Here is a 23,364-nt window from a genome sequence, read left to right on the forward strand (position 1 = left end):
CTTAAACCCCAAGTCAGTGTACTAAACCCACTATCAACTTTCTATACTATTCTAATTAATTCCTTAATTACTATTTAAGATTAGGGGAAGGCTTGTAGGAACAGGAACAAGGACAAAGGAAGTCTCACAACTGATGTCCTCTTGGGTCTGTCAGAAGTCCCAGTAGAAACCATTAGCAGCTCACAGGATCAGGAAGGGAAGAAATGGCTTCACCCACACAGTCCACCTGTGTGGAGTGTTACTACTCTCTACTACTTCCCAGAAGATGATTTTGCTTGAAGTAAAGTCCCAGTCTCCTGACAGCTTCAAAATTTCCTTCTTCAGAGAGCAACTCCACCAACTCCAGAGAGAAAGTCTTTTCAGCGTTTTGGAATTTTCTCTCTCTGCCTCTGTACATCCTACTTTCAGCTTCCTACAGCTAAAATCCCTTACAACAGTATAAATGGAAAAATAAAAGCCAAGAGCAGCTGGGTACCCACCCCACCCCCAACCTCTTGTTTTTGTTTAGATGCCACAAAAATGGAACTAGAAGGTGAAGATATGAGCCTTTCATCAAAGTTAGGATTATCTTAGAAAGTCATTATTTCATTGAGCAGGGTATTTCTAAACAAAAGACAGTTGCATGTAATTGGGAAAATAAAATATCTTTGAATAAAAAATAATTAAATTGTTGTTGCACAACGCCAGAACAGCCTGCTAAGATACTAACTAGCACATAGTAAAATGCTAGGCAGAAGTGCCAGAGAGTCAAGCCAAAGAAGGTACATAGTAGTGAGCTGACTGCACAAAGATTTGAGAGGATATTCAGTCTTCTAATAGTATAAGAGAGGATAGGGGATAGGTAGTTGGTTCAGTGGATTGAGAGCCAGGCCTAGAGATGGGAGGTCCTAGGTTCAAATCTGGCCTTAGACACTTCCCAGCTGTGTGACCCTGGGCAATCGACTTAATCTTTATTGCCTAGTCTATACTACTCTTCTGCTATGGAACCAATTCTAAGATGGAAGGTAAGGGTTTAAAAAAAAAAGTGAAGGCTAGCCACCCTCCATCTTGGGTATCCAGAGGTTAAAGACCCTGCTGCCTAAGTACTAAGAGACATCAATCAAGACCTGATGGAGAGACTACATGACAGAAAGCTAAGTAGAGATCCCTGGGAGAGAGAGGGCCAGCAAGTATCCATCCTTCAAGAAAATTGAGACATTTTCTAACCTTGAATTCTCTTGTGAACTGCTTACTCATCCACCAGAGCAGATTGGAGCCTGGTGGTACAATTTCTCTTCTGTCTCCTATTGATTTTAAATGTGTCAAATGGGGGTAGATTTCCCTAAAAAATGACTTCACTAAGGTATTTGGGGAATATCTGAATAATGCCTGCATATGAGCAAAGTAGAGATTTTCCATTCTTAACCAGAGGAAAAAAATATCCAGATATTTAATTTTATATTTTTAATTTAAATTTCATACAATAAATATAAATGAGAACACCAGTGTGTTTTTCTTTGGAATCACAAATGTGGAAGATTACAGATTTATTAGAGAACAAAGGCAGGAGACAATTGTAAATTCATGAAATTTTGTATGATGATGTTTTTCAACTGTAAAGCTTAGACTTAACAGGTCCTAGGAGGAGATAAGAGTGTTTTCTTGTGCAAAGCCAGAGACCAGGGCCAGAAGACAGAACATTTCAGAAAGAGAAAAGAGCCCAGGTTCCCTCCTGCTACCTGATTGCTTTTGCTGAAATTGCACTCTTGAGTGGCTTTTAAGGACCCTGTTTTCCCTACTCATCAAGGTTGACTATTCCAGTGCTCTTTCAAGGGACAGGAAAGTTAGTTTAAAAATAAAAACTACAACAGCATCATACTTACCTTTACATTCACTAAACTGAATTAGAATTGGAACAGAACTTGGAAGTTAATCCAATAGTGCTTGAATTGCAGTTCACTATCAGGGGCTCCATTAAATAAAGGGAAACATATTACCTAACTGCTAAAGGGCCACCACCACTGTCCCCCTCCCATAAAAAACCCAACAACCTGTTTTGTTGGTGACTTTAGAGTCTAGAGTGGATCCAGTGATCATAGATCTGGAGCAAGAAAGAACCTCAGAGGTGATATAAGTCCTGTGGCATAGACATATGGTAAGTAGCAGCATCAAGATTCAAATCTAGGTCTTCTTACTTAAAATCTAATGCATTTTAAAAGTATTTTAATTAATGAAAACATTTTCTTTCTACATCCCCCTTGGGTGGGTGGGGGAAACCCTTGTAGCAAATATAAAGTCATGCAAAAAAAAATTCCTGTATTCAATTCACTTTTCATGATATGCTGCTTTTCAATAAGGTTCTAGCTCTCCCAAGCCCCAGCCCTCCCTGTTGGATCTGACTAAAAAACTCCATTATCTACTAACAGGACTCCACCTTCCAGAATATAGGCATAGAATCCTAACATCTACCAGTGCACTAAAGTACAGTCCAGAGCCCCTCACTCTGCCCCAAGAAATGTTCTAATCATCCCCCATAAAAGCTCAGTGCTCCAAATTCCAGATACCCTAAGTTTGCCCCCTACCACTTTGTAAGCCAGAACTCTCTTGAATGTAGGGTCCCAAGAAAGTAACTCTGAGTTAAAGGCACACTTTGGCTCAGCATCTATACAAAATCATAACTCTTATGCACTAATGTTCTTTCTTACTAGATCAACTAGAAGATATATTAGTTCAAAAGAAAAGATAACTAAATGAGATTACAAAATGAATGACAAAGAAAACTTCCCTCACCCATACATAGGGATGTACAGATTTTCACATCTGTTTTTTTCCTTGTTAGAGAAGGAACTCATTTTATTTGTTCTGATGATATCAAGCTGTGTTAAATGACATTGATGTCCTCAGTAGATTTATTCTACCCTGAGCTCTACTGCCATCTGTTGGTGATCTTTGACCACTGGGGAAGGGATTCAACCCTTTTTAAATCCAGAGTCTCAGGACTATCTTAGTCCCTAAAAGAATCAGATCCAATATCATCAACCAATAGCCAGAAGAAGCCCTTAGGCTAATGGGACATCTCTCCCTTGAAGTCCTTTGCTTCTTTCTAAGCTGTCATTTCTTGAGCTCAGACTTCTATTTGACTTCAAGTGAGCATATATCTTTCAATTCCCACAGTGCCCTAGATGCTAACATGGATCCATGTAGGTCACTCTGGAAACTCGAAGTAGCAAAATTGGAGTTCTGTGTAAGGTGGGGCTGGTAACCTTTGCCTTGACTTCCAACAAGCATTACACTCGATGTACTTGCTATATTTGCTTCCCCTTCCCCCACTCTCTGTCCCTCATCTTAGATGGAAGCAGGAACCACAAACCCCAACTTCCTCTCCCATAGGGGCCTGTGGTTTGAGTTGGGGATAGGGGGTGCGGAAATGGCTGAGGTGTATTAGCACAGGCTTTGAGTCACCAAAGCTTTAGTTTCCATATGTTTCTTATCTCCACTCTCTCTAATATTGACAGCTTTCTGCTATTTTCTTTTTTCTCCAACCCCAGGTCCCCTCCCCCAATTTTTATCCTTCAGCCTGTTCTTCATGAATCTATAGCTCTCCAATTTAAATGTGGGGGGCACAGGTTTATGTTTGTTGAAGGACAGGACTTATAGACTGTGGTGCGGAGGAGGGGGGTGAGTGGGAGGGGTCAGGACAGAAAAGGAAGTAGCAACATCAGGGAGAAGACAGGGTGACTGGGGAGGGGAAGATCTTTGCAGTCTTTCTGGATGGACAAAGAACAGACAGATGGAACTCCTGAGGCTTCATTTCCCTGGGGTGCACCATGCCCTGAGGGAGGCTCTGGTGAGAGGGGCAAGGAGATGCCAGGGCTTTAGACTAATTTCCCTATGGTGTGAGATCAAACACCTTTTCCCCATCCCAGAATCCTAGCTCTATGCTTCTGGGGAATTAGATTTCTTACCCCAACAAGATCTCTGATCTCTGTCCCCACTAAGAGATCCTTTTCCTCCTGGAAACTCAGACTTCTGTCTCGTCTTTCTTCTATCACCTTCTATCACCTTCAGCCTCAACATAGACATACTTAAAAAAAATGTCTGCTGTTTGTCTTATCCTTTCCCTTCCTCCAGGCTTTACTATTCCCAGTTCACTACAACTACCTTCTCTCTCTCTCTCTCTCTCTCTCTCTCTCTCTCTCTCTCTCTCTCTCTCTCTCTCTCTGTCTGTCTGTCTTCCTCTCTGTCTCTGTCTCTGTCTCTCTGTCTCTCTGTCTCTCTCTCTCTCTCACCACTTCTCTCTCCCTCCCACCCCCACCCCCCTCCTAGAACCTCCATGCCTCTGCCTTCTGCTGAAATACTTCTCTCAACTGAACTCCTCACTCTTCTTGTCCTGGTACCCATGGTTTCTTCTCTCCCCTAGAATCATGATCCAGCTGGAAGAAAGAGTGAGGTGAGGGAGGGTCACACACTCTTCTATTCTGTGACCTCACACTTCACCCGTACCTCCTTTTCTCATTCCAGGTCTCCCTAAGCAACTTTGCTTCCTACCTCTTAGGAGACACAGTTCCCTCTGCAGAGGAGAGAGGGGGAAAGTTCAGCAGGAGAGATGAGGGGAGGGTGGAGGAGCTTGGGGAAAGAACTGCAGAAGGGAGCCAGCAAGCTGAGGAATCTGAGGAAGCACTGGCAGGAAAGGAAGTGACCATCGGCAGAGATCTGGAAGATACTTTTTTCCTTGGAGGGTCAGAATGTAAAGAAGCTTGGGGAAAAGGGAAAGAAAAGAAGTCTGGGGAAATTCAGAAATCAGAGACTGAGGGAATCTGGGAGACAGAAAAAGAGGTTGGGGTAGGCCTGAATGAAGAAATAACCAGGGTCTTTAGAACTTGGGACAGCAGCAATAAGGATTTCAAGGAAATCAAGGAGGCTAAAGGAGAGATCAGAGGGAAGTACAAGATAGAGGGCCAAGGAACTTGGTATATGATGGGGACAGAGCCCAAGCAAGGTCAAAATGCAGATACATTAGAGGCTAGAAAATGCCAAAAGGAAAGGATCTTGGATGAAGGATACTTGGAGTCAGAAGAACTTGCCTCAGAAGAAAAGGGTGTCAAAGAGCTAAAAGCACAGGGTGAGAAAAACCAAGAGTCCAAAGAGAAGGAAGTTCATTTAAGGAAGGCTGAGAACCACTGGAGAAGGGAGGAAACTGAGCCTGTGAGAGAACAGAAGGAAGAAGTCAAAGAGTCTAAGCCAGGAGATCCTGAAGGAAGGACTTTAGTAACCTCAGGGGTGGAATCTGAGAATGGGATAATCTGGGAGGACAAACAGGACAGAGAAGCACAGGTGACGGGAGGAAATGTTAGAGATTGGGAAGAAGCAAAAGAAGGTAAGAAAGCACAGAGGGTAAAAGGAGAGCCAGGAAATGACCAGAGGATAGAAATGGAAACCAGGAAAAATCATGAGATGAAGAAGGTACCTGATGGAGCTTTGGGGAAAGAATTTGGGGAAAGTAGGAAAGTAGAAGCTCCTGAAAAACTGGAGTTAGAGAAGCATGAGGTCAAGGAAATTTGGGAGCCAGAGAAGAATGGGATCAGATGTGCAAAAAAGGAAATGGAAAAGGAAGTGGCTTGGGAAGTCCAATATACAAAGCCTGAGAATATAGATTTAGAAAAGCTACAAGGAGTCCAGGAGCCAGGAGAAAAAAGTGAGAGAGAAAATGCTGTAAAATCTGAGGTCTCAATAACTTCAGTCATGGAGAAAGCTGAGGTCAGGGAAGCTATAAAATCAAAGATAGAAGAAATAACTCCAAAAAAAGGAGCTGAGCAAGCCTGGAAGGCAGAGGATCTGGAGATCAGTAGAGAATGGGACTTGGAGGTTATTCAAAAGGACTGGGACACAGAAGAGGCAGTTGGGGGAGATTTGGAGAGGAAGAAAGATGAAGAGAGAGCGACTGAGGAAAATACATTCTCAGAGGAAGTCTGGACCCAAAGGAAGGAAAGAGAGGAAGAAATGGCAGACTTCTGGGTCCTGGAAAAAAGGGAGATTGTGAAAGTTCTGAATTCAGGGATGGAAATTGAAAGAAGTTGGGGCTTGGAAGGAGAGGCTAGGGAAATCTATGAGAGTCAGTCAGGGCAAACTAGAGGCCAGGGCATTCAGGAGGCTAAGGTCTGGAAGGGAATACTTGATATTGTTAGTGAGAGGAAGGAGATAGAGTCAGTGGAAGCTAAGGAAGTCATGAGAAGCTTGGAGATAGAACTTGGAAGGCCCCATGAAATTAAGGAGACAGAAAGAATAGATGACTCCAATGAGATCTCAGAAACAAGGTCAGAAAAGGCAGAGAGGGTCAACTTAATGAGGGAGGCAGAGGTGGAAAAAAACCAAGAGTTGGAGAAAAGCTATGAGATAGAGAAGGTTAGGGAAGACCAGTGCCCTAAGGAGATTGAAGGAGATTGGAACATGGAAGAAGAAACTGGGAAAGAGCTAATGGAGGAAGATGCTGAAGAAAGAGAAGAGCAACCATTGGGAATTTCAGAGAGAGAGACCTTGGAGGGCTGTGAGATGGATGCCCATAATGCCCAAAATATTAAGAACACAGAGAATGGAAATGTCCAAGAGGTGAAAAAACAGGACTTAGCCTTAGTCAAAGCCAGGGAGATAATGGAAACAGAAGTTGAAAGTGGCCAGGTAAGAGAAATAGAAAGCAAAGGAGGATGGAAGGATGAGAAAGTTTTCATACCTCAGACTAGAGAAGATAAGGGAGCTTGGGAAACTAAAGGAAGCCAAGAATTCAAATACCAAGAAGCCCCAAAGGCAGAGGCTAAAACAGACTGGAGGGCCAAGCAACCTGAGAAAATAGAACCAGAGAAGGAAGAGAAAGAAGTCAGGGGAGTTTGGGAGAAGGAGCTTGAGGGAGGAGGCCAAGAGGCACACATTGAAAGAGGCCATAAAATGGAAGAGTCAGGAGCCAGAAAACTCCAGGAAAGGGAAAAGACAGAAGCTAAAGAATACTGGGAGGCAGAAGGAGAGATCATAAGAAGCCAGGAGACAAAAAAGGTTGAGGGAAGTCAGGAGAGGGAGGATAAAAGCAGCAGATCACTGGATAGAGAGGCAGAGGGAGAGGTCATAAGAAGCCAGGATATGAAAGAGATTGAGGGAAGTCAAGAGAGGGAGGATAAAAGCAGCAGAGCCCTGGGTAGAGAGGCTGAAGTAGGCTGGGAGGGAAATGCTGAAAGCCCATGGAATTCTGAGATAGTAAGTGAGAAAGCAGGCTTGATTTTAAAGAAGGTTGAAACTGGAAGAAGCCAGGAGATAGAACAGAAGGTAAAGAGAGACTGGAAGGAAATCAAAAGAGATTGGAACTCAGAAGAGAAAATTTGTCAGCAAAGAATAGAGGCTAGAGAAAGTCCAAATTTAAATTTATTAGAAGTTGGAGTCAAGGAAGTACTAGAGGAAGAAAATAAAGGCTTCTGGAAGGTTAAAGGAACCAAAGAATGCCAAGCAACAGAGGGAATGACTGAGAGAGATCTAGTTGAAGAATCAGAGGTTAGGAGAACCTGGGAGAGGGAGGAGGAAGGGTCTGAGGGAGACCAAGAAACAGATTCAGTAGATACTGAGGAATCCTGCATAATTGAGAAAGAGAAGTCAGGGAGCAACTGTGAAAAAGAGAAATTTGCCTTCTGTCATGGAGCAGAGATACAGAGGACAGTGACCAACAAGGAATTGGAGTTTGTGAAGGAAGAAAAGTTGAAAGAGGGGCAAATTAAGTCAGAAGAAAAACCTGGGGAGGGCAAGGAAAACAGGGAAACAGAGAAAGAGGTTGGTGGAGGCCAGGATGTGGACTGTGAAAGTACCTGGCCCCTGGAGGAAGAGAGGCAATATGAGGAAGAAACTGAGACGGAAGCCAAAGCTGGGGGAAGTCATGCTGAAGGGAGTAGAAATTCCATGGACAATCAATCTATGGAGAAAGCAGAGGCTAATGGAGGCAGGGGGCTAGAGGCAGAGAATATGGAAGACAGTGGGAACAGAGAAGAGGTAGGAAGCCAGGAAGACAGAAACAGGGAGGAGCTGAAGCCTACTGAATGCTCTGATGCCAAGGAAGCAGCAGACTGGAGAGATGGAGACAGGGATTCAGAAGCTGCTGGAGTTTGGGAATCCAGTGAGAAGACTGCAAGAGTCTGGGACTTAGAGAAAGCTAAGCCTAGTCAAGGCAAGGGAACAGAGGAAGCTGCAGATACTGGATCTGGAACTCTGGAAGCTTCAGAAAACAGGCAGACAGAAGCCCCATCAACCACCAATTCAATAGCTCTAATGTTGTCTCCTGTACCCAATCCTGCCGCTGATGCCCAAAACATCTGGAGTGAGGTGAGATAATGTGAAAAGACTTTGAGAACTATAAAGTGCTACATAATTGTAAAGCATGTTTAAAATTCAAATTCTCATTATTGATATTAATGACTAAGTACCTAGAGAAATCTTCAAGATTCCAAGGGCCAGTTAGGGCCAAACTTCTGACATGACCCTGAACTTCCTTTCTCTTGCTTTCCCACAGGCTCCCCTCCCTGGTTCATACCTGAACCTCTCCATTCCCAGAAGTCGAGTTCTCCTCTCCAGAAATGCCTCCCATCGACGATCCCGCCCCTCTTTTCGTAGAGTGCCAGCCCCAAGGAAGGATGACTGTGATGATAATGAGGCTCTGGAGTCCTCAGCCTCAAAACTGAGACTATTCCAATCTGAGGAAACTATAGTGCCAAGTCCCCTAAAGCCAGAGGGGACCCCAGTCCCAACAAGGAAACGGCCCCCAGGCCATGGGTAAGGAAAAGAGGGTAAGGGTGAGGAAGGAGAAAAGGAACCAAGCCCTGGTTCCAAATCATGACCTATTAATTCTCTATGATCCTCTTCCTTCCCTCAGGTTTGGCCTCGCTCATCCCAGCATGATGCAAGAGTTACAGGCTCGTCTGGGACGGCCCAAGCCCCAGTAACCAGAAGACCTATGAATCTAATTACCCTCCCCTCTCCCACCATTCTCTGCCTTTACTCTAATCTCTGACCCCAACCTCACCTTCAAGCCTGGAATGATCTCCCTCCCTATCTCATAGGGACTTCTAATCATATGTCTTGATCCCCAAAAAGGGATGCCCCAGCCTTTGGTAGCTTCTTCTATCTCACCCAGATGATGTGGAATTGAAAACAAAAAAAGAAGCTTAAAAGTAGAATTAAGGAGACTTGCATTCATTTGTTTCATAAGCTATTTCCAGGTAACTATACTTTTTTCTATAGGAACTACCCAGAGGATTTATTTACTCAAAAAAGAAAGAGAAGAAAAGGGGTTGTAGATGTTTATTATTAGGTCCCCCAAGAATAAGTATCTGATCTTACTCTCTGGGTTCCTCCAGGGAGCAGAAGGAAGACCATCCTCAATTTTTTTCAAAAAAAAAGAATAAATACAACCAATACTTTTCTGAAAAATAAATAAATATCTAAGAAATAAATATCTTCACTGAATGTGAAGGCCTCTTAAATTATGGGATGGGAATAGGCTCAGAAGGTGAGGAGGGAGAAAACCAAAGGGGCATATGCCACAGTCTCCTTCCCTGAGATGATATTACTGGCAGAGAAAGGACACTTGGGCTGAAGTCTGGGATCTCTCCCTCCCAAATGGCTCAGGGCAGGGAAGTTAGCTTCAGGTTGAAAAACAAATATAAGGGAAAGAGGGGAACAATCCTGGAAGGTAAAGTAAGTAGTACAAGTCATCCCTTGGTTGAAGACTGTACTTGAGTAGTCAGGGACTCTGTGTGTGAGCAATTCCCTTTGAGAGCAGCAGGAAATCCCGGATGGCTCGGGCCATGACTAGCTCCAGGGATCGGAGAAGCTGGTAGGTACTCAGGAGTTGTGGCCAGGAGGCTTGGTGCACAGGGAGAGAAAATCTTTCTAAGTTCCTCTTCTCCAGTTCCTGAGTTTCCTTATCCTCCAGAGCACAGTATCCATTAGCCTTTATCTGTAATAAGAGACAAAGGAATCCCACACAGATCAAAGTAAAAGTGGTGAGTTTCTCAGTAAATCAGGAATCCTAGAGGTCCGAGGGAGAGGTGGTCACACCTGGAAATGGAGATGTGACTGCAGGTCCCGAAGGTCTAACTGAGCCATCCACAGCCTTTTCCTCAGGGAACCCTTCCAACCCTGATGGCCCTTCAGTTCTCTCAGAGGAGCCTGGAAGTGGCCCAGAAGTCTAGAAAGGGAACAAAGTCGATCTGGGTCCTGGGAAAGGAAGAATTAGACAGGGAAATGGAGTTAAGGCAGAGAGTCAAAAGTTCTCAACACAGAACCCCCTTAGAGCCAGGTCTTGACTCAATCATGAGACCATCTAGATACCAAGTCCATCTCCAGCCCAACTCACTTTCTTTGTTCCCTCATCTATGCAACTCCTCTAAACTCTTTCTCATCCTTCTTCATCAAACACATTCTATACCCTCATCATCCCTCTCCTATTTTTATCTTCATTCCATATTCCAGCCTTTCACTCCCTTATTCCATCCTATCCTGTCCACCTCAGTCTCATCCCCTACCCCTCCTTCAGTCCCTCACCAATCATCATCCTCATACCCAAACTCTAACCCCATCCTCATCCTCAAAAACCTCTTCAACCTCAACCTTGATTCAGCATATCTATTTCTTTCCCAACTCACTGAAAGTTGGATCCAGGTCTTGAGTGTCATGGTGACATTGGGAAATTGTTCCCTCAGGGGTAGGAAGTCCAAGGACACCCCAACCAGGTGTGTATCTGCCTGTAGAAGTAAATGATTAGTGGGGGAACTGTCCAAGGTAGCTTCCCTTGGCCACCTCCTGTCAACCAATCCTCAATGAGTTTTTCTATTTCCCAGTCAATTAGATTCTGATGACTCACAAAAAGGTGGGCAATACCCCGGATCTCTGACAGTAGCTTTCTGGAAAGCCTCAGGCTGATCTTGAATTCACTTCTCAAGTCCAGTAAATCATGGGGAGGTTGCCCTCGGGGCCATGAGAACCCCCAGATGACAGCCTTGTCCAGGAGCAAGGAGAGCAGCAAGAGACTAAACCCTTGAAAAAAGCAGGAGAACATGAAATCAGGGAAAAGTAGAATAAGGGAGAAAGGAATGAGTAAGCAACTAAAGAGGAACACCACAGACATTGAGAGCAGATAGCCCCAACTCTAATGGACTTCAAAGCAGGACTAGTCTGGCCCAGGGATCCTAGGGCCTCCCAATCCCAAGAAACCAATGAGTTTTCAGTACCTTTCACCTGATTGAATTGGGGATCAGGTAAACCTGGGGGTCCAGTAAAATTTAGATAAAACTTCCCAGAATATATTGGATTCTCTCCTGATCTAGAATATCAGGGATTGAAAAGAGATCCAGGGAAAAGACAGAATGAGTTGTAATGGGGAAAGGATGGAAGGAGAAAGGAATAGGGATTTAGAAGTAGAGAAGTAGAATTGGGAGACAAGAACTGCTGCAGAAATGTGAATGTTTGTGTGTGTGTATGAGAGAGAGAGAGAGAGAGAGAGAGAGAGAGAGAGAGAGAGAGAGAGAGAGAGAGAGAGAAGAAAGAAAGAGAGAGAGAAGCTCCATGAATGACATATGGCAAGGTATGTTTTATTTAATTTTTATACTACCCTCAGTACCCAGCATCATGCTCTCCACAGAGAAGGTAGAAAAGGTACTTCAAAGTTTGCTAATTTTTTAAATTGACAGATCAGGTAGAGAGAGGGTAAGCCATGCAGGACCACAAGAAAGGGTTGTGGAAGATATCAAGGGATGGGGGTTAGAGGGGTGAAAAGAAGATAAGTGGACATTAGAGTAATGACAAAGAATAGGGTCAGAAGGAGAAGGTGGACATCAGAGAAGAGGGTGATACTTTGGGTGAATTTTGTAGGGTCAGAGAAATGAAGGTTTGGAAGAATGATGAGAATTGGAAAAGAGTACAAAGGTATAGAACTAAAGGAATGGGTAATGGGAAGGTGATCAGGTAAAGACAAAGGATTAAAGGTTAAGGAAAGGAAGATAGGTGTGGGTCAGAGAGAGAAAAAGGTTGGAAGCTAAAAGAAAGGACTGAGGAAGGGAAAACTTTGGAAGGACAGGTTTAGAGGGTGGGAAAGAGGAATGAAGATTCAAAGGAAGGATGAAGGAGAAGGCAGAATTAAAAAGTAGTGGAATGGGTAGAGATATGGGGGTTTGAAAAGATTGGTGGACTGGGGCTTTTCTTTAAGTAAAAGGAAATCTTATCACTAGAATTATCCAACTCTCCTCAAAACACAAATTAGAACCCTGCCCTTGATCTCATCCTTGTCCTTGTTCAAGCCATCCTTCTCCCCAAATAAGGAACCCCACCCTTTAAACCTTAACCTAGCCTCTGCCTTCTCCATTTCTGCCCTCTCCATTTTCTTGTCCAACTCTTGGATTTCAGTATCCAAGATCCCTTATTCCTCCCATCTCAGTTGCATGGGAAGCTCTTCAGGGGGTGGGATCAAGAGTTGAAACATTATCACTGCCCTTGGTCTTCCAGACAGTCCTATATTTGGGATGAGGGACCAACATGATCCTTAGTTCTTGAATCCCAGTTTAATACTATTCTGACAGAGGAAGTCTAGCACCATTACTTTTCCCCCTCTAAAGAATCCAAATTTGGGTGATGGTAGTCATACAGCCTGAAACTCAATGGAAAAACCTACTCACCTAGGGGCTTTATGACCAGAAGCTGAACTGGCCCCTAGGCAACCCTATTCTTACTCTTTAAACCACTAGACTTCATGATGCCAAGTATAACAGATTCTTTCACTCAGTCTTAGGCTATAGTATTGAACTTTAAATACCTTCCTCCTGCCCCTAACCTCCTTTCAGTATATCCAGGGCCCCACCTCTCACCTTCTCAATCAACTCCTCTCTTTCCCCTTCAACTTTATCTTATTATTATTATTATATTATTTCAGGGAATCTTTTCCCTTAGTCCTTGGCTCTATAACACAAACCCTTGACCCCCACAGTTTTGTCTCTCCACCCCTCATCCTAAAATCCCCCTTCAATTCCAGAGGCTCTATTAGCCCACTCCCTATTCCATTGACTCACGACAGCTCCCGTCTCTCATCTTCTGGCAATGTCTTTCTTACCAGCCATCCCCCTCTCTTAGGGTTCTTATAAGGGGACCAGTCCCCACTTTCGGTTTCCTTCCTACTTACACTTTCAGCTTTGCTGTCAATCTCCAAAATGGGGAAATGTAATTTCCCTTCCCATGGAGGCTGGAGTTTTTGACAACATAGGGGTTGGGATCATCACAGACTGCCTTTCTTCTTGGGTAGCTAGGACTCAGCTCTTCCTCTCCCTCATTTACTATCTCCAGTTCACTTCTTGGATCATCTCATTCTCTCTGAAATTTTAACAATTCCAACTATTTACAGAATACTTCCTACATTGGCAGCATAGTTTGTCCCACATTTACTTATCTCTTGTACATTTCTAGAATGAGGCTCTTTCCTGTTAAATGGAACTGACCAACTGGCCAGAGGGAAGGTAGTTTTGAGGGATTTTTTTCTCCCAGAAGTTCAAAGCAATAGGTCGTACTAAAAGGACCATACTCTACTATTCACATACACAGCATAGTTTTAAGATATTCTGCTTGAGGGCAGCGAAGTGTTTCAGCGGATAGAGCCAGGCCTGGAGACTGGAGGTCCAGAGTTCAAACCTGAACTGGGACACTTCCTAGCTTTCTGAGTCTGAGCAAATCACTTAATCCCTAACCTCAAATGCCTCACCCTTACTGCTCTTCTGCCTTACAAATGAAATTTAATATCAATTCTAAGACTGAAGGCAAGGGTTTAAAAAAAATAACTTGTGCTTAGATAAACTGTAATTGATTTTAGGGATTAATCCCTTAGGTTGGCATTATTCTGTGGTCATTAGGGGTCAGTTTAGGGCTAAAAATGAGCAAATCTGTGGCCAGAATTGGAGTCAATCTATGACCAAAATGAGTGTTTGGCCTGTGGCTAGGATTAAAAGAAAATCTGGAGGATTACAAAATCAGTCTTTTGCCATTAGACCATAGCTAGTGCTAACACTTTAGATCATGGCAGTGAGGGATATGGCTCAGAAACATGAGAAAGAGAACTGTCTTCACTGGCGATGCCCCTTACAGTTCTTATGCTTGTCAACAGGTTAAGACCCCAGGCTTGCCCCCTTTTTCTTGTCCTCTTCCCCAGGATTTCCCATCTTTGGCAGGGGGGGGCAGTATTAGGGGTTTCTTATTCTTCCCAACAGTTACTGCTGCCACTTTCCATTTATAGCCTGTGGGATTTCCCAGCTAGGTCCCTGGCAGTGAGAAAGAAACTAGAGGGGGCTTCCCCTTCCTTATCCTCCCCCTCCCACCATCCTTCAGCATGGGCACTGTCAGAGTTGGCCTTCTAGGGCTTCTCAGCTAGTCCAGGGAAATACCAATTTCTTCCCCAGGGACCTAATCACTCTCCAGAGCTAAGGGCTGCCAGGAACCAATTGTCTTGAGGGAAGAGAGACCCAGGGCTGTCTTAAGGATGTATGATCCTTTTTGAGTCACTGCCATAATGGGATGCTACTTGGAGAAAGGACTTTTTCCTTCCTAAGAAGTGAAACTTTTTTTTTTAGATGTGTCAAGGGAAGCTAATGATCAGAGATGGGTATGACCAAATTATAAAAAGGGTGTAGAGGTGTGGAAGATTAATGGAGACTGGATTCAGCAAAGTGCCAGCCTTAGGGATATGTTGGGCTTCACCTCCAGAATGAACTAGCTTTTCTTCTTATGGACCACTTGGCCTGACCTCCCTTATCAGGCAAAGGGAAAGCCACAGCAGCTAGGGCTTTGCTGGACATTTTTCACTTCTGGGAATTTTGGTTCTTCCAAAACTTTGGTCTTCTAGGAATCTTACTTCCTTTCCTTAATACAATTCTAACAGATGGGAACTTTGGAGCACTGCTTTAGTTAACAAGTGACTGTGTCCTGAACAGAGAAATCAAATCCAGAACTCCACTTCTCTCACACAGTCCCACGTTATTCCTTGGGATGAGGCGAGAAGAGCTTTAAAATTAATTATGACCTGAAGAGCTCACCATGAAGCCACAGAGGCTCTCTTTCTGGCTTCCCCTTAGGGTGCCTGGGAATCCTTCTATTGGTAAACAGAAGTTCCTAACCTCTATGGAGTCAGCTCCCAGGTGACAAAACTCTTTCATCCAGGCATCACCTTGAAAACAAAAAGGATAACTCCCCACAACTTGGCCTGTAGCTCAAGAAAAACCATAGCCAGGAATGGACTCCCTTGAATCACCTAGGGAGGTAACATCAGAGCCCAGTCTGGGTCCTTGAAGGGTTTGGAGCTAGAGGGGAGTGGGGAATACATCTCTTTATAACTGATGGGGTCATGGGAAAGACACAGGACTTGTGGTCAAAAAATTCCAGCTCTACCCCCTGCTCACTGCTTACTTCTCTAAGACCTTAACCAATTCATGGCCCTGACTCTGTCTTATCTGGAAAATACAGATGTTCCTCATTCTCCCTCACAGGGTTTTTGTGAGGACCAAATGAGAATAATAGAGCCCTATATAAATGTAAGTTCTTACTATTATCAGGCCCAGGGCAGTCAGTAGAGTCAGGGGCAGGAGTAGAAAGTAGGAAAAGACTCGCCTCCCTCTACCCCTTGAAGCACACACACACACCCTCACAGACAACAGTGTGGAGCCTAGGGGCCCATGTGGACTTTATTACTGTGCAGCGTTGACTCCATTGGCATCAGGAATGGTGGTAGGTCAAGTTGCCCCTACTCCCTGTGTCCTTTCCAGGCTTGAAAGGAAGCAACAGTTGTAGTGTTTGGCCCTGGAATGTTACTCCAACTCTCGGTCCCAGGTATCTCTGGGAATGGGAAAAGCTCTCGAGTAGGAGAGTAAAGTGGGTCAGAGCTGGAGAGGAGCAGACAGGTATCCATCCCATCGCTGCCACCCCACCCTAAAGCAGCAGCTTCATTCTTTCCTCCTGCCTATTGGGTCGACACTGCACCAAATTCCCTTCAATTTTCCATCTCAGGGGCAGGTACCTGGGTGTGAGAGAGGAAGAAGTTGAGTAGGTAGGGTCAGGATGAGGGTTTGGTTTTTCCTAAGATAAGTAACTCCCATCCATGTTTTTTACTGAACCTTCCTGTGGCTTCTAAGTAAATCAAAGAATTCACATTCACAAATGCATACCAAAGAAAGGAGAGTGCTGAGATTGGCTGGACTAGATAAATAATTCAGTGTAACAATAAGTTTGAAGCGGGGATTAGGAAATTGCAATTGATCAGGGGGCAACAAAGGAGAACAGTGAATAATAAAAGAATATATGGAGTGTTAAGCGAAATTGGGTAGAGACTAGTAGAAGGGAATAGGGTCAGAGCATTGGGGACCAAGAGTGTCTGACTAACAGGGGACCTGCCTTTGGGGCAGGCTACCTGAACAAAGGGTTTGGCCTTGGAAACCCTGGCAGAAAGGGTCTTTTCTTCAGTGACTAGGACCTAGAGAACTTAAGAAAAAGAGCTCTGCCTTTTGTTAAAGGTAGAAGCTGGGGGAATAAGAACAGACACACTTCTGAGGGAGCAGGGCAGAAATGACCTAAGACACAAAAGGAGCTGGTATAAGGGACATGAGAAGAATCTAGGTCTGGTAAATTGCAATTTTAGGGATTTCGTTCTTTACAAATTTTGTTCTCATATATGAACATTTAGTTTTATTGTTGGCTACTGTATTTATATTTTTAAAAACAATCTCAATCTATGAAATCTCTAAGACTTACCTCCTAAGATGGACAAGATTGCACACTGAAACTAGGCTGTGTACCTGTAATGACCAACCTGTAGATTCTGCACCCTGAGCATCCTCACACTGGAGTTAAAGAAGGCTCTTGAACTCTAAACAACTGGCCTGAATATGGTCCTGCTGATGACTCACTACTGAGGAGGGACATAGAGGAGATAAGGCACCAAGTTTTCAGCTTAGGACAAAGAACCCCCCAGGTCCTTGGGTAGTGGTGTCAAGAACAACAGAGGCACCAGAGAGAAGCCTGGCAACTCTCCAAATGGGACACCACTCACCAGCACCCCAGCATGTTCTGAGCATCTCAAAAGCAGAGCTGGCACTTCCCCCTCCCACTGAGACCTTTCCAGGGTCTTCCTTACCTGCCCAGGTCTGGCTGAGGACTCACTCATCACTGGCTGTCATTCCTCTCAATGGCCCCGTCTTCCGCATCTGAAAGCCAGGGCGGGATGAGAATGGAGGCTATGGGAGCTAGAAGTGTTCATGCTCACTATGAAATGGGATCTTATCTCTACCATGTGCCTTTCGTAGTTTTGTGTGCCTGCTTCCCTGGGTTGAGTAAAGGCACACATCTAATCCTAATGAGCTTTTCTTCTTTCTCCTCTTACTTGTGACTCTTACTAGATATCTGGTTTGGGAATCCATGCCCTCTTTCTTTCTCACTCTATCAACCTATGATCTAGACCACACTATAGTGAATCTAGAGAATCCAGGAATAATTCACTGGGAGAAGATGAAAATACAGAAAAAAGATGTGAATTCTCTGTTCCCAGGTTCTAATACATAGTTTTTCATCTGACTTCAGAGAGTATTCCTGGTGGGCTAACACAACAGTTCTTTCAATTGCTCTGTGGAAAACACACAAGGGAACTACTTTAATGGTATTTGAGAAGGATGCCTAAGAGCACAGATTCTTTCTTCTCAAATCTCTCTGGGGATAAAACCAAAGGAAAGGCACTAAAATTGTACTAGGAGGTCTACAGGATGAACCAAACAGTATGAGGGGCAGAAAGAGAACCAGACTGATCACAAGAAATACATTCAAAGAACATTAGAACTTAAAAAGAGGCCTTGAGGGTCATTTGGTCCTCTTCCTTTATTTCCTTCATTTTCAGAGGAGGAAACTGAGGTGTAAAGGGCAGAGGCATGCCCAACAATGTGCAGCATGAGATGTAAAGTCAAATTAAAATCCAGGGCTCTCAGAACTGCCAGGTCAGTGCTTTTTTAAATTTAATTTAATTTTTTAATCTTTACCTTCTGTTTTACTCAATACTAAGTATCAGTTCCAGGAAGAAGGGTGTGGTAGTTGGGATGAAATTATTTGTCCAGGGTCACATAGCTAGGAAGTATCTGAGGACAGATTTAAACCCAGGACCTCCTGACTCCAGACTCAATCCTCTGAGCCACCTAACTGCCCCTGACCAGTGCTCTTTTTAATCACACCATATTGCCTTATTTGATCTTTTACTCTGAAAATATTCTTGGCTCAGCAGAAACCCCTTTCACATGGTTTGGGTGAGGAGTCCTTGACTTATCTGCCTTAGTTACCACCCTTGTTCCTCTATTTAGAATTTTCAACTCAACCTTAGAGTCAGAAGACCTGGGTTTGAGTCTTTCCTCAGATATTAGCTGAATAACCTCTGAGTTTCAATTTCCTCATCTATAAAATGGGGATAATGATACTTATACTCCCTCATTCATTGGGCTGTTTTAAGAAAAATATTGTAAGTCACACAGCATAAGTATCAATCTTGCCTCTCTAGGTTGTAAGCAACTTGAGGGCAGAGTAAAATCTTCATTTCTTTTCTTTCTTCACCAATCCCATTCAGTTAAGTAAACATTCATTGATTGTTTGTTATGAGCAAAATCCAGGAGATAAAAATACAAAAACAGGATGGCCCCTCTCCTTAAGAAGTTTACATTTCAGTGGGCCCCTGCTTTGATGCTGAGATTATAGTAATGTCTCATCAATACTTGTTGATTGGTTGATCAGTTTTCCAAGTTGTCTCTATCTACCCACCATGTTGAACAATTACCTGGTCCAATTCTCGCTGGGTCTCCTCCTCCAGGTTTCGGATATCCTCCATGGACAGATCAACCCACTGATCCAGCCAACAGAAAAGCTGCCTGTGGAAGTTGGTGAAAAGCCGCTTTTCTTGCTGTAGAAAAAGGGAGAGGGTTCTAAGAGAAGCAGGAAAAATAATTTAAACGCAATGATCCACCCAACAATTTCATGCTCTGACCTAATCCCCCACTGAAATTGGTGCTAATAGTCTTGATCAGCTCCCTGGGCAACAGCATCAACTTGGACCTGGTTTAAGAGATCTTGTTTTTTGACTCTACTACCTAATTTCTCAAATTGCTGAACCCCAAGTTTCTGGACTTTGCCTTGTCTTGGAGTGCATGGTTCCCTGGGTTGGATGACATCACACACCCAACCTTAAACAGCTTTCTCCACTTAACTGTAACCTTACTAGATATCTGGATTAAGAATCCATGCCCTCTTTCCTTTCTGTCTTATTAACCTTTACTCTGAATCACAAGATTGTGTATCTAGAGAACACACAAACCCAGAAATAATTCACTGGGTGAAGATAAAAGAGCAAAATAAAGATGTTGATGTAGTCCCAGAGGGGCTTCCATTTAACTTCTGATTTTATGCTACAATTTTTCAAGTCTTAAATTAGGATGACTTTCTCTTTTATGTACCAAGAATGCCCCAAAGCCAACTTGGGACTTACCTACCTATTCTGCAACCACAGACTCACTCTCTGCCAAATGAGAAGTCACCAATTAGAAATGGGGGATTTAGGGTACTCTAGATCTAACTAGGTACTAGTGCACAAAATGGGAAGAAAACAAAAAGATCAATCACATGCTAGTTTTTCCTATCATCTCAAAAGCATAATATATTACTGTGAAAATGCACTAAGATAAGCCTACAACTGTTATAGAGACCTAGGGTTCCATTCCTTCCAGGTTCCAGACCCAGTTCCAAAAGTTTTTACATCTTAATCCCAACCCTTTATGTCAGAGCCTGAAGCTTAATCTCCAAATCAGAACCCAAGGTCACCCTATCCACCTCTTCTAACCTTATGGATGAAGCTTTCCACTCGTCCCTGGAGCCCCCACCATCGGAACTTGACGGTCACCAGTTTGTAGGCACACATGTGGGGTGGATGTTTCGACAATTCCCTCTGTACAAACATATAAATGTTGACACAGTGCTAACTCAACAGTCCTTATGGACTATGCCTCCACTGGCCTTGCTCTGACCAGCCTGGCCAAAGATAGGGGAAAGGTTTACCTGCCAATTGGGTCCCAAGGGGCCACGTCCTGTTTTGTTAGACTTGAAGAGGGCAGGGTCCTCTTCTGCTTTATAATCCTGGAAAGGAGAGAGGGAGCTGGGAAAGAAACTCCTTCCTCCTCCCAAAGGGTCTTCAATCCCTTGTTCCCAAACCTCTGCCCTTCCTGAGTCCTAGGCACCATTCCTCCTAGCCCCTAGGTTTTCCCAGAGAGCTCATTCCCCGCATGAAACTCAATATTTCATTCTCTAGACCCCAGTTTTACATCACCTACCTCATCAGACACCTGGGTCCGATCAGCAATGTCAATATGAACTACCTCCACCTCCTTCCATGTCTCTGCATCGAGATGGTGAACCTAAGGAAAAGGTAGAGAAGAAACAGGATACTTAAGCTGGGATTAGATAATAAAGGTCGTGGGACGTCAACAAGTGTTTAATGAGCATCTGCTATATGTACTCAGCACCATAAGGAAGACAGAACCACAAGGCACTATGCTCTCCAGGGACTTATAGTCTAGTAAAGATTACTCAGTACAGGAAACAGCCACAAACGATACAAGATGGGATGTGTATAACTAAGAGCTACATTATGTGGCAGAGATTCAGCATTCTACCTCCTCTCTGGAGAGGGAAGGCTACCATACATAGCAGGAGCTTGGTAACATCGGTCCAGTTCCAGCAGGGAACTGGTATGAGAAATACCAGTCAACCAACATGCATGTATTGAGCACCTTCTAGGTGCTTAGCACTTCGGTGAGCTCTGTATGGGGACATGAGAGAAGTATAAGACATGATGCTTGCTCTTTATTGTGAGAGGCTACCCACTACAGGTAAAACAAAAAGCAATGATGTGCTAAGCTTCCGGAAGCTGATTATAAGTGATAAGGAGAGGATTTCAGAGAAGGCAGAGGACACAGATATAGAGAAGGCTTCCTAAAAAGGAGAGAGGAGAGGGAATCGTATGGGGGGTGGGAGTGAGGGAGGACAGGGAGAGACAAAAGAAAAGAATAAAGGTATGACCAGGGAACCAGGAGTAGACCTGCCTGAAGTGTCTGCTGGGAAAGAGGACATAAGGAAGGACAAGAAGTAAATAGTACAGGAAACCCCTACAATCTCTAGAGAACAAACAATGAGGGTAGGAAATAAAGGGCTAGTGACTGAGGTTCTTAGAAATGAAAGTTAGAAATCTAAGCACAGGGGGAGGAGAACAAGAATCTATTAAGTACCATCTACACAATAGGCTAAGAGTATGCTAAAAGCTTTACAAATATTACCTCATTTGATCCTCACAACAACTCTGGGAGATAGTTGCTATAATTATGTCCATTTTACTGTTAAGGAAACTGAGGCACACAGAAGTTAAGTGACTTGTCACCCAGTTAGTAAATGTCAGAGGTTGAAACTTAGGTCTACCTAAGTGGCACTAGCCACCATACCACCTAGATGAGACTGATTTCACACTTACATTGTCCTGAGTCCCCATGTCTGGGTGATGCCAAGTTTCAATCTTGATGAAGAAGTCATCCTTCATATATTCATTCTGGATACCAAAACAGAGGAAAACTTAGTGAAAGCTCAATATGTATTTTCTCTAACCTGAGTTAGCCCTCCCCATTCTCTTACAAAAGAGGCGCTTACCGTGATGACTAAGGTAGACAGCAGTGGCCAGATGGAAGGTAAGTAATTTTAGAGAAATGAAGAAAAAAAGGCAAACAGATTAGAGCAATAAAACACAAGGGGCCTCTCAGTCACCAGTTTTCCCATCCCATTTAAAATGCTAGGGCAAAAGGTGCCTAAATTTGGGTTCCTGATGTTCCAGGACCCACTTCTTTTTTTCCAATCCAGACTTCTGGCCCTTTCTTGCCTTTGCCCCTTAACTCTTCTCACCAGTACGGCAGTATGGGTAGGCATTCCAGGCCTTCTCATGAAACACCAGGGAACCCTCAGGGGCGAAAAGTCGAACGAATCCTGGAACCTTGCTGCAGTGTGAAGGAAGCCAGGGTCAAGGGCCACAAGTCTGGGCCAAACCAGAACTCCCCCCCCCCTCCCCACACACACACACCCTGCCCAGGTTCTGTGCCCCACCTGCCCTCACCTCTGCAGGTGGTAGATCTTGTGGGTAAATTGGCCCCGCTCACCAGGGCCCCCCTCATAGGGCTGATTGATGAGGACCTCAATGCCCTCACCACCACCAGTGTTATTCTTGCTGGTCTGGGCCACGGAATACAACTGTCCCACTTGATACTGGGCATAGAAACACAAAAGAGCTAGATGAGGAAAGAGGAATGAATGGAGAGCAGACCAGGGGCAGCTTCCCTCTTGCCCCAACCGTCTGGTGGGAAGACCCTGGGGGAGAATTAAGGGTTGGGTGATAACCAGGGACTAGGGGGAGGGAGGGGTGGAATAGACACGAGCTTCTCACCTCCTCCACAGAGCAGGGCAGTACCACCCGACTGCAAAAAACAAAAAACAAAAAACAAAAAAAACCGACTTAGAGAGAGGCGAGGAAGGGGGCAGTGAGGGCAGCAGGAACACTGGGGGCGGTGGGGGCAGCTGGGAAGGGCAGGACCTTTCTTTTTGCATCCATAATTAGCATAAACAATCATTACTTTTCTAGCTTGGTCTACAGTAAAACAGGTGGGCAATGCAAGCATGATTGTCCCCATTTTACAGCAGATGAAATTGTGGCCCAGAAAGAATAAAAATGACTCTCCCAAAGACACAGAACTGGTTACGGATTTGGGGCCAAGTCCCCCGCCTCTTAGCCCGGGTTATCCACTGCACGGCCCCGCTCCAGCCGTCCCGGTCCCTACCGGCACTTTGCAGAACACCGACCCCCGATACCCCTTCTCCCATTCGGGCTCAGGGCCCCTACTCACAACTCCTTGATCAGGACCATTTCGTTTCCAGTTTCTCTAATGGGGACCCCCCACCCCACCCCAGTCAGTGGACACCCCTCCCCCCTTTCCGGAAGCGGAAACTGGAGACCCTGCTCCCCAACAATACCGCTAGCTCCCAATCTCAATCATTTCCGCCCGGCGGTGGGCAGGGGATAGAAGGCTTCGGTCTCGATGAGATGACATCATCCAAAAGGGCACCAGAAAAAAAAAGCCGGGGGGCGGGTTGGCGGACGGGGGCCACCTCCATCTCCCACTGTCAGCTCGCCCTAGGCGCTGGAGAGAAGCGATCCTAGTAGTAGAGATTTGGCCCTCCTTGCGGAGCCACATGCCAAGTGCAGAGGATATAGTCAAAAAG

At 44.5% G+C, this 23,364-nt stretch overlaps 3 protein-coding genes across 3 annotated transcripts; 1 reads left to right on the forward strand and 2 right to left on the reverse strand.

Moving 5' to 3' along the window:
* The first annotated feature begins 3,700 nt into the window (after positions 1–3,700).
* Positions 3,701–9,198, forward strand: APOBR (apolipoprotein B receptor). Its single transcript, XM_007499451.3, has 4 exons — positions 3,701–3,826; positions 4,501–8,331; positions 8,519–8,778; positions 8,879–9,198. The coding sequence occupies exons 1-4, from the start codon at positions 3,770–3,772 to the stop codon at positions 8,946–8,948; spliced, it is 4,218 nt and encodes a 1,405-aa protein (XP_007499513.1). The 5' UTR covers positions 3,701–3,769; the 3' UTR covers positions 8,949–9,198.
* Positions 9,199–9,288: 90 nt separating this feature from the next.
* IL27 (interleukin 27) lies at positions 9,289–15,563 on the reverse strand. The gene is made up of 4 exons (XM_007499450.3): positions 10,871–15,563; positions 10,653–10,751; positions 10,066–10,224; positions 9,289–9,964 (listed from the first exon to the last, which is right to left on the reverse strand). Exons 1-4 carry the CDS (start codon positions 11,132–11,134, stop codon positions 9,749–9,751), a joined length of 738 nt encoding a protein of 245 aa, XP_007499512.1. The 5' UTR covers positions 11,135–15,563; the 3' UTR covers positions 9,289–9,748.
* Positions 15,564–15,694: 131 nt separating this feature from the next.
* LOC100014520 (phosphatidylinositol transfer protein beta isoform-like) lies at positions 15,695–23,112 on the reverse strand. The gene is made up of 12 exons (XM_007499449.3): positions 22,989–23,112; positions 22,532–22,562; positions 22,205–22,353; positions 21,997–22,088; positions 21,748–21,755; positions 21,575–21,649; positions 20,382–20,465; positions 20,110–20,187; positions 19,895–19,999; positions 18,839–18,961; positions 17,165–17,234; positions 15,695–16,051 (listed from the first exon to the last, which is right to left on the reverse strand). The coding sequence occupies exons 1-11, from the start codon at positions 23,006–23,008 to the stop codon at positions 17,187–17,189; spliced, it is 813 nt and encodes a 270-aa protein (XP_007499511.1). The 5' UTR covers positions 23,009–23,112; the 3' UTR covers positions 15,695–16,051; positions 17,165–17,186.
* Positions 23,113–23,364: the final 252 nt, after the last annotated feature.

This window comes from Monodelphis domestica, chromosome 7 (genome assembly GCF_027887165.1).
Source record: "Monodelphis domestica isolate mMonDom1 chromosome 7, mMonDom1.pri, whole genome shotgun sequence".
Taxonomy (NCBI): Eukaryota; Metazoa; Chordata; class Mammalia; order Didelphimorphia; family Didelphidae; genus Monodelphis; species Monodelphis domestica.